Source organism: Monodelphis domestica, chromosome 5 (assembly GCF_027887165.1).
Source record: "Monodelphis domestica isolate mMonDom1 chromosome 5, mMonDom1.pri, whole genome shotgun sequence".
Classification (NCBI taxonomy): Eukaryota; Metazoa; Chordata; class Mammalia; order Didelphimorphia; family Didelphidae; genus Monodelphis; species Monodelphis domestica.
Window position 1 is genome coordinate 164,858,437 of NC_077231.1, and position 20,104 is coordinate 164,878,540.

General features: G+C 34.9%; 1 protein-coding gene across 4 annotated transcripts in view; it reads right to left on the reverse strand.

The window, feature by feature from the left end:
- Positions 1–16,725: 16,725 nt before the first annotated feature.
- Positions 16,726–20,104, reverse strand: part of PHTF2 (putative homeodomain transcription factor 2) — a 170,427-nt gene continuing 167,048 nt past the window's right edge. For all 4 annotated transcript variants that reach the window (XM_007504048.3, XM_056799501.1, XM_056799502.1 and 1 more), the window contains one exon: positions 16,726–19,370. In XM_007504048.3, coding sequence (XP_007504110.1) covers positions 19,350–19,370 — 21 coding nt within the window. In that variant the 3' untranslated portion in view covers positions 16,726–19,349. The remainder of the gene's footprint in view (positions 19,371–20,104) is intronic.

Below are 20,104 nucleotides of genomic sequence, written 5' to 3' on the forward strand. Positions count from 1 at the left end.
CAGTATGCTATACAACTTCATCCTATCTAATAGCTATTGTAATGTAAGAAAGAGAGATCCAGGGGATTGCAATGAGAAGCCAAGCTCACGGAGAGATCAGCTGAAGACCAGCAGAGGAGGGGCAGAGAGAGAGAAACTCCAACTGTCAACAGTCTTCCAGCCTGGGAGGTGGAGGAGGAAAGGTTTTCCAGGAAGCTGAGAAAGAGCCCTTCTGTAGGGGACCTGTTATTCCTTCTAGGACCCAAAAATACCCCCACTAGGACTCTTCAAGAACATATCTGAATTCTCCAGGGAGTTTTGGATTTGGACTCATGCTGGCCAGAGCCATCCAGATCTTTCCCTGAGATTTCTCTCTCTCCCTGAGATTTCTCTCTCTCTCTCTCTCTCTCTCTGACCTGTTCCTGGACTCCTAAATTAAAAGCTAGTTAGATGAGGAATAGGGATCAACCAATAGCTGGCCAGAGGAGGGTGCAAGGCACTCAGCCTTGAACCCTGAGTACTTGGGGGGGCAGCCTGCCAGATGGGACCAGTGTTGGGGTTTCTTACTACCCACTTTTCTTGCTGGACACCCCTACCTCTCCTTCCCTATGTGAACCCAAATAAATTATTTACTACTTTATTGTTTTCTTTTATTTGGACAATTTCAAACATTATTCCTCGATTACATAAATCATATTCTATTCCTCCCTCCCCTCCCCCCTTCCCGTAGCCGACACACAATTCTTTGTTCTTCTCCCTCTCTATTTTGTTGCTATAGGCATTCAGAGATATAAATTTTCTCCTCAGTACTGCTTTGGCTATACCCCATAGGTTTTGATATGATATCTCCTCATTGTTATTCTCTTTAATGAAGTCCATAATGGTTTCTATGATTTATTTTTTATGTATTTTGAAGAATTTAGACTATTTAGCCTCCAATTAATTTTAAATTTGACTTTTCATGGACCCTTGTTAATTATAATTTTCATTGTATTATGATCTGAAAAAGTTGTATTTATTATTTCTGTTTTTCTGCATTTCTTTGCTATATATCTTTGTCCTAGTACATGGCTGATCTTTGTATATGGTCCATCTACTGTTGAGAACAAGGTATATTTCTTTTTTTTTTCCTATTTGGTTTTCTCCAGATATATATTAACTCTAATTTTTTCTAGCATTTCATTCATTTCTCTTACTTCTTTCTTATTTATTTTTCAGCTTGATTAATCTAGTTCTGAAAAACTAATGAGATCCCGCACTAATATGGTCTTATTATTTCCTCCTACAAATCCTTTAGAAATCTAGATAATATGTCATTTGGTGCATAAATGTTCAGTAATAATATTTCTTCATTGTTTATGTACTCTTTTACAAAATGTAATTTCCTTCCTTATCTCTTTTAATCAGATCAATTTCTACTTTAACTTTGTCTGGTATCATGATTGCTATTCCTGCCTTTTTTACTTTAGGTGATGCATAATAAATTCTGCTCCAGACTTTTATCTTGAATCTGTGTGTCACCCTGCTTCACACATGTTACTTGTAAACAACATATAGTAGGATTCTGATTTTTAATACACTCTGCTATCTGCTTCCATTTAATGTGTTAGTTCATCCCATTCACATTCAGCATTATTATTAACTGTGCATTGCACTCTATCATATTATCCCCTTTAGATTCTGCTCTATTCCCTTTCTCTTTGTTCTTCCTCACCAGTATTTTGTTTGTCACCCCAGCCCTTCCCCCTCCCTTCAATTACCTCCTGCTTCCCTTGTCTGTTCTCCTTTTACGTCTCTGTAGGATAAGATAGAGTTCTATACCCCACTGAGTATACTTGTTTTACCCTCTCTGAGCCTTTTACGATCAGAGTAAAGTTTAAGCATTGCCTGTCATCACCCTTATCCTACCTGTCATCACTCTTATCCTCCCTTCTCTATAATGATTTTTCACGAAATTTTTCAAGAAAATTTCATTTTTCTTTATATTATATAATTTACCCCTTCTATCTCTCCCTTCCCTTTTCTCTCAGTGCAGCCCTCTCTATCAGCCCTTGATTTATTTTTTACATATCATTTATATGCATACATATTATATCATACATACATATCCCATATCATCATATGTATATATATATGTGTGTGTATATATGTACATATATATATATACATTTCATATGATCATAATCAGTTTACTTCTCAACCCTCTTTCTGAGTAAATTCCTCCTATCTTCTCTACTACTAAGGACAATTTTTGAGAATTATAGAAATCCTCTTTCCATATAGACTTATAAACATTTTAACCTTAACAAGTACCTTAAATTTTCTCTTATTTACCTTTTTGGGCTTCTCTTGTGTCTCATGTTTGGACTTCAATTTCCTTTTTAGGTCTGGCTTATTTCTCAGGAATACTTGGAAGTCTTTTATTTTTTTATTTTATATTTATATTTTATATATAGTTTCCCCCTGAAAGAATATACTCAGTTTTTCTGAATAGTTGATTCTAGATTGTGAACCCAGATCTTTTGCTTTCCTGAATAATATTCCATGCCTTTTCATCCATTAATGTAGAAGCTGATAGGTCCTTTGTGATCCTAATTGTAGTTCCATGATATTTGGATGGTTTCTTTCTGGCTGCTTAATGTATTTTTTCCTTGCCTTGGTGGTTCTTGAATTTAGCTATTATATTCCTGGAAGTTGTCATTTGATGATTTATTTATGGAGGTGATCTGTGAATTCTTTCAATTTCAATTTGATTTTCTTGTTTGAGGATCTCTGGGAATATGTATGTAATATGTAATTCTTGTAATATAATATCCAAGGTTTTTAATTCATCATGGCTTTTAGGTAGTCTAATAATTCTCAAATTGTGTCTCCTAAATCTATTTTTTAGGTCAGTTGTTTTTTTCAATAAAATATTTGTTTTCCTCTATTTTTTCATTCTTTTGATTCTGCTTCATTGTTTCTTGATTTCTTATGAAATCATTAGTTTCTAGATGGTCAATTCTGATTGTTAAGACCTGATTTTCCTCTGTCAGGTTTTGGTTCTCCTTTTTAAATTGACCTATTTCTTCTTGCATTATTTTCATTTCTTCTTGCATCACTTTCCTTTTGCCTTGTATCACTTTCATTTCTCTTTCCCACTTTTCCTCTACCTCTCTTAATTGGTTTTTGAAGTCCTTTTTGAGTTCCTCCAGTATCTGTGCCCAATCCATATTTTTCTTTTGAACTTTGGGTATGTTTCCTTTGCTTTTGCTCTTCCACTCTGTATCTGTAACTTGCTCTTTGCCTCCATAAAAATTCTTTAGAGTTAGGTACTTTTTTGTTGCTTATTTTTTCTATCTAATTATAGGTAGGTTTTGTTTTCTGGGGAGTTGGGGTACCCTCTTAAACTTCAGTCCTTCCTTGATTCTATTTTCAACTTACTTTCTGGGTTGTTACTCATTTACCAGATGGTCTGAGGACTGAGAGCTCTGAGAGCCCCCTCCCCCTGATGATTCAATTGATCCTTGAGATTCTGATAGCTTAAAGACTTTCCTCAGGCTTGAGTGTAAGCTTTTGATCTGTCTGAACTTGATCAGGTCAGGGGCTGATCAAATTCTAGCCCCAGGCTTAGGCTCAAGTTTTTGGTCTCAAGGTGTTCTTGATTCAATCAGGGATACCCTTGATTGCCCTATCCTGGAACTCCACCCTTAGTTTTGGACAAAAAGATTGGGGTGGGGAGGGCTCCCCCAGAGAACTGTGTCCTCATCTCAAATCTGGACTTGGATTCCTGGCTTTGTTCTAGGCCCACATGGATCTTCCTCCTTCAGCCCAGATTACCCTGGTCTGAGATTCTGGATTTCTCTACAGGTTTGAAATTTCAAGGGATGTGAGTTAGCTTGGACCACTATTTGCCCAGGCAGGATCTCAGGGTCTGACTGTTAGCTTCTAATTAAGTTTGGAAACTGTGACAGCAGATATGGGGTGGGGGAGGGGGTTGTGGTTTGCTTTTGGCTTGCTCTTCAGTCCCAGCTATAGCCTCCTGCTAGCTCTGCTCCTCTCTTACCTTGGTTTCCCGGATGGTCTCTGGCTACCTTTTGGGTTTTTCTTTTCTTGAAAGTTGTTTCACTCTGTCTCCTCATTGGTTCTTTCACTCTTATATTTGTTTTGTGGCAATATTTTAATCTTGGTCAGAGAGGATTCTCATGGTGGCACAGAGCTACTGAGGAATACTCTGCCATGTTGGCTCCTTCCTCCCCACCTCCCCGAACTTGGTAGCCTTCTTTTTTAGCTATGCACCTGTTGCTGTAGCTCTTCCTCCTCCCAGACTGAGTCTGGCAAATATTCATTAGTCAGGTATGAGGGCTGTCCTTCTCCCTGACTCAGGGATATTCTGGCAGATGTAAGTTCTGCAATAATGAGAACCAGGAAGTGGAGCTTGAACCCATGTGAATATGTACTTTTCCATTCCTTCCTCTTCTATTGCATGTGAGGGATAGAGGAGGCAGTATGTTCTCTCTCTATCAGATTGCTACTATCTTCCTTTAAACTGATCCCTTAAAACTCATTTGTTCTTCCAATGCCTACTATAACTGTGCACTACTATTGAACACTCAGGGAAAGACTAAGTGGTTAAATTTCACAGATGCCACTCATCTTACAGGTTGTATTCCCAAGAATATAATTTCTCTCTATGCCCGTAGGGCAGGAACAATGCCATTTGTGTGTACTGTCATCTTGTAACAAAGATCAGCAGGGTCTCTGGATATAACTACTTCCAGAAACCAAAATAAAAACCATCTTTACATTATGTAAACATGAAATATAGGCTGTCAAAAATGGATACTAAGTTTGTCCTAGTCACCACTGTTCCTTTCACAACTTTTAATCATCAGTTTGACAAATGCCTTTATTAGCAAGTCTCCTTGTATGTGTTGTATTCTCCCCCACACATTTTTTTCTGTGATATAACTGTCATGGGATTTGGACTTCCACCTTCAGAAATCAAATTGAAAAGAGCACCAGAATGGTAGTCAGAAGATCTGGCTATCATATTGTGTGACTGAACAATTCATTTAACTGCTTTGAATCCCCATTTCTTAATGTGTAAAAGGAGACAGACTCTATGAGATACTTCTAAGTTCACATCCAATTATAATATTCTAAATAAGTGACTTCTGGTTCTTTTATTCCTGTCCTCTCTCCTTATTTTCTGTTCCTTCTAGATATGATCTATCTATGCAAAACAATTTGTGGTAGAGTTTGGTTATGGGAGTGGTTAATTTCCTATCTACCTAGTTCTAGAGATAAGTTTCTAAACAGATTAAAGCTTTTTAAATGGAAGCACAAAGTCAAACTAAAGAGCCCTACTGTATGGGTTCTGCCACTTCCCTATAATGGAGATAGAGGAATTGAAAAGAGACAGAAACTTGCTAATAACTAAAGTGATCCTTTCTAAACAGCAGCTGATTTCTCTTTATAAAATTTGACAGTTCTAAAACAACTCTGTGAGCTTATTAGTGTTAGCATTCATTCCAACAATGTATATCATACCTACATATCCATGCCTATATAGCCTTTTCATCTCTCCTCCATGTTCTCCCATATTTTTACCATAATGAGGTCTATGCTTCATGCTCCATGTGTTCTCTGCTTTGTCCTTCCTCTTGGTAGAACAGTTCAGTTGTCTACCAGTTATCTTTTGTTCTCATTATGTTACTATTCCATCTACTTTTTTGATTTTACATTTCCCTGATGTCTCTTTCTTTAATTTTTGTTAGAATGTCTTTGTTAGGTTGTAGTCACTCTTATCCATCATATCCTTTTCAATCACATTGCAAGACTCACTTAAAAAAAGAAAGAAAAAAAACAACCAAAAAACCTTTCACCTTCCATCTTGGAATCAATACTGTGTATTGGTTCCAAGGCAGAGAAGGGGTAAGAGCTAGGCAATAAGTATTAAAGTGACTTGTTTAGGGTCGCACAGCTTGGAAGTGCCTGAGGTCAGATCTGAACTCAGGATGCCTATCTCTGAGCTTGACTCTTTATTCACTGAGCCAACAAGCTGCCCCCAGAAAGATTCACTTGATTCATTTGGACATTTGACATTATAGGTAGAATTAAAATGAAAGAACTATTTCCTGGAGAAGTTTGGGTCATCAAAAGAACTTTGCAATCCTCTGAAGGCAGTTCAGCTACCTCTCCATCTCCTTATTTCTGAATCTATTTCCATCTATTTCCATCCATGTATACATACATATATATGTATATTCTTTTTTTGTCCTTTCTCTAAAATCCGTTTTGCTTCTAACAACTGTCTCTTTTATCTACTCTCTCTTTTATGACTCCCACATACAAATTTTCTCATCCCTTTCCATTCCTACTTCCTTGTCCAGTAAGATAAATTTCTATTACCTATTAAATATATATGCATACACATACATACATAATCCTTCTTTTGAATAAATTTATATGTGAAGTTTAAGGATTGCCTGCCCCTCCCCCATTTTCTCTTTTTCTTTTTCACCATAAAAAGCTCTTTTATGTAAGCTAATTTCCCCCTTTCTTTTTCTTCTTTATGCTTTCCCAGGCATCCCTTTCTTACCTATCTATTTCTTTTTAAATTATCTCAACAAAATCAAATCATTCCCATGCCCTTTCATGCAAAATCCTTCTAATTACCGTAATAATAATAAAATTCTTAGAAATCATATGTATTCTCTTCTCAAAGAGAAAGATTAAGTTTAATCTTATTGATTCTCTTATAATTACTCTTTCATGTTTTCCTTTTTATGCTTCTCAGGACTTGAATCTGAATGTTTAATTTTCTATACAGCTATTGTCTATTAATCAGGAATGTTTGAATGTTCCTTATATCATTAAATATTTATTTTTTCCCTTAAAAGATTATGCTTAGTTTTTCTGGGCACATTATCCTTGGTAGTAATCCTATATCTTTTGTTCTGTTTCCATAAATATCACATTACAAGCCCACTATTCTTTTAACATGATACCTGCTAAATTGTGTGTGATATTGACTGTGGCTCCAGGATATTTAAATGGTCATCTATGGCTGTTTGAAGTATTTTATCTTCAGAGCTCTGGAATTTAACTATAATATTCCTAGATATTTCATTTTGGGAACTCTTTCATGTAATTGGTGGATTCTTTCAATTTTGGTTTTACCCTCTGGTTCTAGGACATCAGAGCAATTTGATAATTTCTTGAAATATGATATCTAAGCTCTTTCTTTGATCATGACTTTGAAGTAGTCCAATAATTCTTAAATTATTTCTTCTTAATCTATTTTCCAGGTCAGTTTTTTTTTATGTGAAATTAAAGCATTTTCTTCTAACGTTTCATTTTTTATAAAACTTTTATTGTTTCTGGAAGTTTCATAGAGTCATTAGCTTCAACTTATTGAATTCTAATTTTTAGGAAATTATTTTCTTCACTGACCTGTTGCACCTCTTTTTCCATTTGGCCAATTTTGCTTTTTAAAAGGTTATTATCATTAGTGAATTTTTGGGTCCCTTTTCCTATTTGTTTAAGATACTTTTTTTCCCAATATTTTTGTGCATCTCTTACCAAACTGTCATCTTTTCAAATTTTCTTCCTTTGCTCTCATTTATTTACACAAATTTTTAACTTCATTGTCTTTTTCTGAGTTTGTGTCTTTATCTTTCCTGTCACTGTAAAAAAAATTTACAGTAAGATTTTTTTTGCTCAATTTTCCATTCTATTTATTGTTTTTAAACTTTGTGTTCATTTGGTTCTATTGCTCACATTGGGGGAGAAGGGGTACTGTCTCAAGCTTCAGGTTTTTTCACACTGCTGTTTTCAGAGCTATTTCTGGGGACTATAAATTATTTTCTAGTACTTCTAAAGTGGTATAATCTGGGAAGAGTTGTGGTCTCTGATCTCCTGCTCTACCCTCTGGTCATTACACAAGAAGAAATCTTGATCCTGGGGTATTGCAGTTGATACTGTTTCTCAGGGTCCCTGATCTGTTGGGAAACAAAAGCAATACCACTCCTCAAGGCTCCTTCACCTTCTTGATCAAAAGTGTTCCTCTCTTCCCTTGAATTCTGACAAAGAAGTGGATATAGGCAATGATTTTGCCAAACAATGTCTGGTCCTACATGCAATGCTAGCAGAGAGGTCCCCTGTAAAATCTTCATGACAAATTCCCATGTCCCTTAATATCCCTGGCTAGAGAGCTCCTGTGAAGATGGGATTAACTCTCCTCTGCCTAGTTTTAGATTTAATCACCAGAAGCTTATACATTCCACTTATCCTTAAGTGGGAGAAGTCTTTATAAAAATAATACTTCAAGTATTCAACTTAATTTAAATCTTATACTTGCAAAGTTGTTGCTGCTTTTGTTGCTACTACTTAATACTACTAATGATGTTTCATCATTGTTGGGCTTTAGGTCAGCCTCTACTCCCATATGAAAAATCTCTTTCCAACTTCACAAGTTGTCTAGGACAGAAAGAATATATCACTGACATTTTGTTGGCTTGCTCACTCCAGAATTCTATTTGAGGCATTATTTTAGAATTAATAGGAGTGAAATGTTGGGAGAGGTCAGTTGAGTGATTTCTCAACCTTATCATCTTAGCTCCACCCCCTATAAGTCCCCATTTGATTTTTTAAAATGCAGATTATGCCCAGAACAAACTTTTTTGAATGATTACAGATCTCATTCATCTAACTATTATGATAAAAAATATGTTACAAATATCTTTCCCCGTATGAATATAAGCAGTTTGACCTTATTGAGTCCCTTAAATTTTCTCTTCATTATTTACCTTTTTATGCTTCTCTTAAATTTTGTATTTGGACATCAGATTTTCAGTTTAGGTCTGGTCTTTTCATCAGAAATGTTTATAAATGTTCTATTTTATAAAATGACCATTTCTTTCCCTAAAAGTAATAGTCAGTTATTGTTGGTGGGCAGATGATTCTTGGTTGTAAACTTAGTTCCTTTGCCTTCTAGAAGATCACATTCTAAGCCTTGCTATCCTTTAATATAGAAGCTGCTAACTCCTATGTAATCCTGAGTATGGCTCCATGATATTTGCAGTTTTTTCCTGGCTGTTTGCAATATTTTTTCCTTGGCCTGGGAGCTCTTGAATTTGGCTATAATATTCCTGGTAGTTATTATTTGGGTATTTATTACAGGAGGTGATCTGTGGATCCTTTAAATTTCTATTTTATCCTCTTATTCAAGAATATTAGGGCAGTTTTCTTTGACAATTTCTTGTAATATGATGTCAAGGCTTTTTTTTTTATCATGACTTTCAGGTGGTACAGTATTCTTAAATTGTCTCACTTCAGTCTATTTTCCAGATCAATTTTAAAAAATGAGATATTTCATATTTTCTTTTAATTTTTCATTGTTTTGATTTTGTTTTATTATTTCTTGATGTCTCATGTAGTCATTAGCTTCTATTTGTCCAATTCTAATTTTTAAAGAATTATTTTCTTCCATGCTCTTTTGAACCTCTTTTCCCATTTGATCAATTCTACTTTTCATGGCACTCTTTTCTTCATTAATTTTTTTTAACTTCTTTTTCCAGTTGGTTAATTCTACCTTTTGAGGAGCTCTTTTTCGTTTTTGTGCCTCTTTTCCCTTTTGACCAACTATTCTTTTGAAGCTATTATTTTTCTTTTTGTGTTACTTTCATTTTTCCTTATTTTTCTTCCAACTCTGTTGATTTTTTAATTCCTTTTTGAGATTTACCAGCAACTGAGACATTCCCATTTTTCCTTAAAATTTTACATGAGGTTGTTTTCAAACTTCCCTGGATCAGTGCCTTGCTCTTCTTTCTCTCCATAAAAATTTTCTATGGTTAGGTGTTTCTTTTGCCGTTTTCCCATTTTCCCAGCCTTTTTCTTTTTCATTGTTACTTTTATCTTAAAGGTAGACTGTTTTAAGGTAGAGGGTGCACTCTCTTAAACTTCAGTTTTTCTTTGCTCCTATCCCTGACTTTAGTTCTGATTTTCTACAAGTTTCAGTACTTCAAAGGTGGTATGACTGTGGGCTAGGAGCTTTGAAAGTGCATGATTCAGCTTCCTCTAGTGACTATTGATGGCTTGTAGGACTCAGAGCACTGACCTACTTTGTTCTGGGGCTAAAACGCTTCATTAAAGGTTTGAATGGGCCAAACATCAGGGATTTTGGGTCTCACTAGAGGCTTGTGCCAGGGCTTAGGACTTCAAGGGGTGGGTTTAGAGTGCTCTGCTATTGGCTTAGGCAGGGTCTCAGAGTCTCAACATTGGCTTATGCCCAGGTTTTGAACCTGGTGCAATAAGTGGAGGCATGGGTGGCTTGCACTCCTCTGTGGGCAGTCTTACTTCTTGTTATCCTTACCCTGTGAAATAAATCCACTCTGCCTACCTTTCAAGTTGTTTTCTGCCAGAGAGTTACTTCATTCCATCCCCTTGTTCTTTCTGTGACATCCAGTATTTATTTTGAGGTGCTAGCAATATTAAGGTTGCATTGAGAGAATTCTCAGAGTGATTCTAGCTTTATGAGCTGCTAAGCATTGATTCTAAAACATAAGGTAAGGGTTTTTAAAAATAAATGATTTAGCATTATAAAATTTATCTTTGATAAATCTTTAAGTCTTGGCTTTGTCCCCCACACTTTGCAAAACTTAAAGCACTATATAAATGCTATTTTCATTATCACCATCTACCAAGGAATCTTGAGTGCTTTTGTGATATGAAAGATACCCATTTTGTTGGAAGATAGGTTTTTAAATTCATAGCTTGCCCTACTGAATCAAATGTATTTTTTTAATTGACAAACTATACTTTCTTTAGTCAATTGTGATGTGTGAACCTTAAAAATTCTCAGACCCTACTTCAGAACACTTGGGTTAAGACCATTCCCCATTTTAAACAATGAAGGGACTTAGATCAGGAATGTGAAACCTCTACTCCACCCCTATTTAAACATACTTTAGGGGAAGATAAAGTTGTAAACTCCTTGCTGAACAATGAAAAGTACTTAATCCATACTTATAATAAGGCAAAAAACCCTTAAGCTGGGTCTGTTTTTAGATCTAATACAAAAGGGTGCTATAAAGGTCAGGCAACTTGTAAATTTACAAGGAGCAAAGAGGTGAGAACTTACTCAGAAATTTTAATCTACTCAGGTGTGAATTACTCAAAAGTTTAGTCTACTCAGGTGTGAATTAAGAATGGTCTGTCCTTTGGAAAATGTCTATTGTGATTGGTAGATGTGAGAACTTAGGGGAGGTGACATAGGAGAAAATTCCCTTTAAAAGGTCAAAAAGAGGTCTCTGGAGATTCAGCTGGGAAAAGCTGAATTGGAGGAGGCAGCTGGCTAAAGCTGCCTTGAAGGGCTTGATGGCTGAACTTGATTGAGCTAGCTGAAGCTGAACTGGTGTCTCTCTGAACACTAGAATCTTGCTTGGGACAAATCTTGTGGTGAGTGGATAAAAGACTGACTGATCTCTCTCTTAAGGCTTAAAAGCTTAGGCTGGCCCAGGCTGGCCTATCTCTTTTCTCATTGTTTCCTCTTACTCTCTGTCTTTCATTAATTCCTTATTTGTATTAATTAAAATCTCTATAAAACCCAGCTGACTTGGGTATATTTAATATTTGGGAATTTTTTTCCCTGGCGACCACCTTATATTTGATTTAAAACAAGACACTGTCTTGAAATCACATTTTCTGCGGTCACAATTTAAGCCAACCACTCTTTTATCTGCCACAGTTTATGGCTTTTCCACTATTTTAACTCTTACAGATGATAGATATGGCCTATGTAATATTGCTTCCAAAAGTCTACCTTTTCCTACAAATACCCTCATCAATCAATAGATAATACTTAAATATTTTATATAGATGAGAAACTAAACATTTGTCAATAGTTGCCTTTTTTTCAGAATGGAGTAGGGAGGGATAAGAATACAGTCTGAGTTTTTAGTCTTGATCCTTTTGTTACTTTTGCTTCCTTTAGATGCATTATGAATCGATCCCTCAAATTTCTCAAAAATGTGTTACCTCCAGCACTTTTGTAAGTTTGGTCTGTAAGTGCATTAGAATGGTAAACTTGGAATCAAGAAAACCTGGGTTTGAATCTTGTCTCAAACTCTTACTCGCTGTGTGATTCTGAGAAAGTCATTTAATCTCACTAGGCTATACTTTCTGAATATATAAAATGAGGGAGTTGATGTACTCTAAATTCTCTTCCAGTTCTGAATCTATGTTCCTATAATCCAGTTGCTTTTCCCATCTTATTTCTATTTCTACTTCTTATGAGATTATCAAATCTGGTGACTTTATGGCTTCTGATTATGAAGCTTATTATCAAAATATCTGTAGATTAAAAATATTCTATTGTCTCTCATTCATTTTTTATCTTCAAATGCCTTTGCAATGACAAGTTGGGTTTCTCACAAAGCTTTCTTTAAACTGATTCTACTGCATCTTTCTATAAATGCTATTACTCCCAATCTTTAATACTCCTTCATAGAATTTTTAAATACAACCTTATATTCCAAACAAATGTATCTTTTCCCCTTTGGTTGTCATGTTTTTCTGCTTGGTATATCAATATCATTTTGGATCTGTTAAAATATCTATTTCATTTTTTGCAATACTGGTCAGTATTCACCATTTAATGCACATATCAACTGTATTGTCAAAGGAAGAATTTGTGATGACAGAGATGCACTTTCTGTGCAATCTACAAATCTTTATATTCATTCCTTATTCTCAATTCAAATTTTCCACTATATTTCACATCATTTTCACTCCCATTTTTGTAATGAAAAAATTAATCATCAAAAACTATGTTGATTTATTTTTTAGATTCTTATCAAGTTCTTTATAGAAATTATTTATGTCTTCATCCTCCAGAGTAGTTGTAGATTAGGAGATGTGGAAGCAAGATATAGAGAAATTGAAATTAAGTAATCTAAAATATTTAACTAGAAATTTACAAGGTCTTTTAAGTGCTATTTAAACTTTAAATGCTACTAGTTGCTAAGCAAAACAAGATGGCCTACATACAAATATTACATATTATATAATAAAAGAAGACATTTTAAAAATGAGTTTAGTTCATTCTTTATATAACTATTTCTCGAATCTATGTTATTTGTAATATCTAAGTTCTTAAAACTATGAAACATTATAATTTAGCATCATGGGGGCAAGCAGCTAGGTGGCTCAGTAGATAGAAAGCTAGGCCTAGTGATAGGAGGTCCAGAGTTTACATCTGTCCTCATACATTTCCCAGCTATGTGATCCTGGGAAAGTCACTTAACCCCCACTGCCTAGCCCATACTACTCTTCTGCCTTAGAATCAAAGATATAAGGTAAGGGTTTAAAAAAAATGATTTAGCATTATAAAATTTATCTTTGATAAACATTTCCTAAGTTGTAACTTTAGTGTAAAACTATTACAAGAGGCCATTTCCAGAACTTTTTATCAAACTTCCCCAAGGGCATATTAAACACATACTTCTTATGACCAAATGTCTTCTGAAAACATGAAATTGTTTCTCACTGCCTTTGGGTGCAACAATACAACATAATATGCTAATTTCTTTGTTCACCTCTCCAAGGAGAACCTTTTAACTATACTTCTGTTTTGGTTGTTAACTTCATTCTTTCTTCAGGTTGTTTATAGTACAAATGGCAAGAATGATAGAATGTAGAATTCCTATGTCAACTTGTTGAGCCATTGGATGGCTAGTGATCTCACATTTACAGTACTAAGAGTCACATTAAAGTTTATAGATGCATTTTTCTTATTACCCTTTGCTCCCTTTTTGGCCATTTTTTTTCCAAAATGACCATGGCATGAAATTGGGAGTCATTTTGTATTTTTCTGTTCCACGTGTGAAGAACTTATCATCAAGTAGCAAGGTACCTAGTAATGAGCCTCTTTCTACTTACCTGGGTTGGCATTGGGAAAGGGACTTGGTGTGACACCGAGGCTGGAGAATATATATGTGTCTATACATGCACACACACACATATATAAGCATATGTCCATATGTATGTGTGTATATATACAAAGAGGGAGAAAGAAAACTACAATGTATATGTGGGTACAAAAAGACGTGAGAATTGAATCTTTAATAATCTTTAAGTTTAATAACGTATTATAACTAAAACTCAGTATGAGAAACTGCATTATGTTAGATGAATACTTCTGTTCAAGGACAGAGTAAAACCAGAAACTGAAATGAGTAGTCAAAGACTACTAGTTCTGCCCTCAAGAAACATCACATTCTAAAAAGGAAACATAGGGGGCAGCTGGGTGGCTCAGTGGATTGAGAGCCAGGCCTAGAGATGGGAGGTCCTAGTTCAAATCTGGCCTCAGCCACTTCCCAGCTGTGTGATCCTGGGCAAGTCACTTGACCCCCAATGCCTAGCCCTTACCACTCTTCTGCCTTGGAGCCAATACACAGTATTCACTCCAAGACAGAAGGTAAAGATTGAAAAAAAATAAAAAGGAAAAGGAACTATAATGTATATATGTATGTGTGTATATAAGCACACATGGGCACGCACAGTATGCCATTTAATGTTTAATTTTTTTATATTTGTGAGGTTGATATATGGATAGTTAATATGTTTCCAAGTATGTATTTATTTCTGTTAAGATCTTTTCTGCAGTTTTGCTTATACAAATTCTGAGAATGTCTTGTTAGGTTGACTTAGTGTACATTTTGAGAATTTATTTTTACATTTTTCCTCCTTCATTTCTATTAATACTTTATGAAAAATACTAATGAATGTTGTGGATTTATTTTGCATTGTGCTATTTCACTAAAGCACTTTATCACTGGATCATTTTTTGCTGAATCACTATAGTTTTCTAATGTCCATATGTGCTATACATAAGATAATTTTGCATCCTCTTTGCTTATGCTTATTCTCTCAATTTACTTGTCTTTCTTGCTAATGTTAGCATGTCTAGTCCTATGTCAAACAATAGGGGAGACAAGGCAATCTTGATTTTATTGGAAAAGCTTCTACTATTTGACGAGTCTTGGATTTAGAGAGATAATTTTGATACTTAATGTCAAATTCAAATAGATACGGATCCCTTCAAGTGGCATCTTGGCCTAGAAAACCACAAGTAAACATTACCTATCATATTATGTTTTTGTTAATTTTGTTAAACATTCCCTAATTACATTTTAATTTGGTTCAGGTAACACTTGCAAGTTTGCTGGTAATATGACTCCCCTGCTATTTAAAACTGTTAATAAATGGATGCTGAATTTTATTGATTTTTCTATGTCTTGATATGTTATCATGTAATTTTATTTTTATTATCATTTATTAGGTTCATAGTTTTATTAATGTTGAACGCTCCCTATATTTCTGGTATAAATCTAATTTGACAATAACAAATACTTTGTCTCATTGCCAAAATTTTAAAACACTATCACTAGTAATTTGAGGCATGATTGGCAGGCTATAGTTTGTTTTCTCTCTATTATTTAGGGATTGGTACCTTATTTGTTTCTCTGTTTTTATGAATAATTTATATATTATGCCAGTAAATTGCTCTTTAGATATTTAGTAGATTCACTTGGTAATCTTGGACTAAGGGTTCCCCCCCACCTTTTGGGAAAACAATGTGATGACAACCAATTTCTCTAAGATTAGATTGTTCATTTATTTCTTATAACTGTATTTTTTCAGTTTATACTGTATCTACGGGGTGTATGGGGTGCTCAGGGAGGAGGAGTATCTCTGGTATGGAGGGCTTGTCGTGCCCTCCTAGGGCAGCTCTCCAGCCTCTGACCCCCACCTGACACCCAGCTCTCACGTGTGGCTTCCAGTAGCTGCTGGCATAAGGCAGTGGCCACACTCCGGGCAACGGCTTCGACAGGCCGGCTAAACCTTGTGAGGGTAGCCATCGGGTCGTCGACCCCTGGTGAACCAGGGCTTTGCTCACCCAGCATGTGAAGACTGCTTCGGCAGAACAGAAGGAAGAAACCAATAAAAAGGTTCAACGGCTGAGATGGCGACGCAGCAAAGCACTGTGGAGTGCTTAGGGCATGTTGGAGCACAAAAGACAACACGTCCATCCATTGCAGCTGAGGAAGTCTCCAGGTGTAACGACTTTTCATGCCACTGGACCCAGGCTTCCAACGCCGAGAGAGAGTGGGACTGTCTCTATGCATCGACTTTTCCACTTAAATCTCCATGCACAGTGTCTTTGTGCACACTCATCTATCCTCCATAGATGAAAAAGCACAAAGACAATCATCATTCTCGGTTACTGAGAGACTACTACTATATCTACACAGTTTTTGCTTTGATTTCTTGAAATAGAGTATTTGGAGGGATTTTATGTTATTATTTCACCATGCTCTAAAGTCTAATAATTCTTAGGTTGTCTTTCCTGTCCTGTCCAAATGTGATGTGTTTTATTATAGTTAAGTAATCTTCCATTTCTCCTTCTCTTTTGACTTTATTAATATTTTGTGGGTATCAATGAATTTTTTTAGTTCATTCCTTCTCCATTTTTTTTTAAGAATGTTCACTGATTTTTAAGCTTTTCTTGTTTCTGGTTCTAGCTATCCATTGTCTCTTACTTTGTTACTTTGTTTCCTAGGCATTTACATTTTATTTACATCATCCCTTTCTCTGTTCACAGAAAGATTACTTCTAATTATATTATGCAAGCTTCAGAAAGTTTAGATTTCTCTCCTCACTCAAAGGTGTCCTTTGATCTCAATAATGACAATGACCAAATTCATGTCAATACATCCATAGAAAAGTAGTTGAAAATGAGTTTTTAAAAATTGCTGCCAATTTTTCATACCATCATCCATGGATTTCTTTATTTTAAACTTGCTGATCAAACTTTCAGTTACAATATATGTGGCCAAGAAAACAAAAGAAAACAAAAAAAATAGTTAACACACAATCTGCCACATTTCCACTTACCTCTATTTTTTTTACCTGGTTTTTCTATGTTATGGGATACGTAACAATTTCTTTAATTTTCTTACATTAATGACATATTTAATGGAAGGGATTTAGATTTTCCTGCTTCAATGACAGGCTAAAATTACTTCAAATGACGAATTGTTATTTTATTGCCCTTCTGCTGCCAATGTTAGTAACATAATCCAGCACATTAATAAAAAGTTGCTGAGAGGTGAATTGTAGTTAATAAATCATCTCCCAACTTCAATTTTTAAACAGGCTTTCTTAAATCAGTATAGTCAACATTTAAGTTTCTCAAAAATACTTCCATTCTGAAATAAAAGGTTTCATTTTTTGAGATATAAGTCTCACTTTTACCTCCAACAGAACTCATGCTGTACTTTTTTTTTCTCAAAATATATTCTGTGCAAAATGTAAGTTCTGTGTAGGTATGTACCTTATTTTTGAAAAGTTGTTTATAAAATATAATTCCTAAAAACAACCCCAACAAGAGACAACAGAGGAAGAAGAAACATATCAGACATAGCCTAATTTTTCACATGAGAAACTAAATATGTTCTTAAAGCTCCAGTAATACATTCCTTCAAAAAATCAGAATGCACTTTGGTCATTATTAATCTTATTAGTACACAGGCAAATTTTGTAAAATGCTTACTTGTTGCTTTACATAGAAGTAGTGTATACCACACAATTTGAGGCTAAATTATCCCCAAACCTGCTGATTGCATGGAATGATAAGAACAAAGTGATGTCTACATGGTTCTACTCTTTACACATACCTGATCTGAAGTTATGCTTTAGGTGAATATATCAGTCTCAAAGGAATAATTTATAAATTACAATGTTAAATTTCCTAAAAACTGTAAGAATTTGAATATGTTAAACATGATGGACTTGGCTCAAACAAGATTTTTACTTGTTTCAAACAATTCCTGGTTTGGGGCAAGTGTCCATTTTTCAGAAAATTTGTTAGTCATAATTGATTATACAAATACAACATCCTTAAATCAAGATTCAACATAAGACACCATCAAGTTAACTCCATCTGCCTAACATGCATAAGTTATTCAATTTGACACTTTTGGGGAAATCAATTTTCTAGAAGAATTATAATTCTAAATAGCCCTTGTGACAATAAGAAAGGGAGGGGTATAGCTCAGATGAAATTTAGGGGACAGAGTTTGTAAAAACTATATTTTTCTGAAAATTTTTTATATACTTCAAGGAACTTCAAGATGTGTGTACATATGTTTACATATAGATGTCTATATATAAAAACACAAATATATACATGTATGTATGTGTCTATATGTATATATTTGTGTACACACACACATACACATATATAGCATCTTTAATGGATATTTATCCTTAGATTGTTTGAGTGTGGTAGAAATGAATATGCTATAGTGTACCATGGGTGAAAAAAATCAATTTTACTTGAGTAAACATAAGGTACCTTAGTAAAATCAAGAGGCACTTCACTTGTGAGATGAGTATATATATATATACCTCACTCAAAAGGATACCATATCAAGTCCCAGTACACTATAACATATTCCATATAAAGATACACATTAAAAGTAATCATTTTAAAAGTGCACATTTTGAGCATGCACAGTTGGAGCTGTGCAAACAGCCCAGTGTTTCAAATAAATAGAATTATTACTAGTTCATTTTTATCAAAATACCCTATGGTATTGTAACCATTTACAATTATTGCTCTATTAAGAGTTTTATCATCAAAGAGCACTTGTTGACCTGTTTTATATAATACCATATTAATTTATTAATACTGAAGGGTGCTTAAACTGCAGCTTAATCAGTTTAGATCCTGGCATTATTCCAAATGTAAGATAAAGAGAAAATTCTGGAATCTAGAAAATGTTCTAACACAAGAAATAAATCAATCTGCTATTTCTGTCCACCTATACTTGGTTCTTGTTCAGAACAATTAAGTACATCCTGAATGTATCAGAATACTAGGTGTATACAGTATTGTGCCTACAGAAACATTATAAACTGCTTAACCTAAAAAATGTTTTTCTAAAGTAAGGCAAGTTAACTGTACCTATGAGCAAACAATTCTCAGCAATGATTTCTAGATTCTGGATCAGTTACATTAGTAACTGACTATGAACCATTACCAGGATCTCAAGTACATGGATATCAGTTTTTATCACCCTTTCAATAACTAGATATATCAATGTCTGAAAATAAAATATTTAGACTAAAGTGTAAAAACAGTGAAAAGGTAAAAATAAATATAACAATTGCACAAGACAGTCAGATGTAAACACTTCAATTTTCTAAGCTACATCCTTTAAGGAGACCGTAGCTTCTGAAGCACAGATTCAGTGACTGCTTTGAGACAGCTTAGTCAGTACTTGTTTCAGAAGACAGGACGAGGTCACTTCTCTAGACTGTCATGATTTGATCTTCCAAAGCTAAAGAGAAAACAATACAGTCAGAGACCATTCAAGTTATTAAGCCAGATTTACAAAGTAAGATTATTTAGTCATACTCTTCTCTTACATTCTGTGTTCTTCCTTCTCTTTCAAGCTAGAGCATATAATTATTTGGGGGGGGGGGCATTTTTATTTTATTTATTTTTTTATAAACCCCTACCTTCCATACAATACTGTGTATTGGTTCCAAGGCAGAAGTGGTAAGGGCTAGGCAATGGAGGTTAAGTGATTTGCCCAGGGTCCCACAGCCGGGAAATGTCTGAGGCCAGATTTGAACCTAGGACCTCCCATCTCTAGGCCTGGCTCTCAATCCACTGAGCTACCTAGCTGCCCCTCTGGGGGGGGGATTTTTAAAAGAAAGCAAAAGAATAAGCTGTTTCCTTATATCTTATAACAAAAATGTATAGGAATGTGTACATGATTGTTATGTATTCTCCAAGATGAAGCAGTGAGGCATAGTAGATAAAGACCTCAGAATCATGAGACCTGGGTTCAAATTATATTTCTTATACCTACTAGTTCAGTAACCTTATAAAGGTTTCAAACTCTAAGTTGGACAAAAGAACTGTCTGATACTATTTAGACCAAGTAACAGTTTTCAATATGAACTGATAGGAGGAGGTTCCTCATTAAAGTTTTCTATACCAATGAAATCACAGGTGTGGTTCAAAAAACCAAATTCTCTAAAAAGGTTGCACTGGGGGGGATTATGT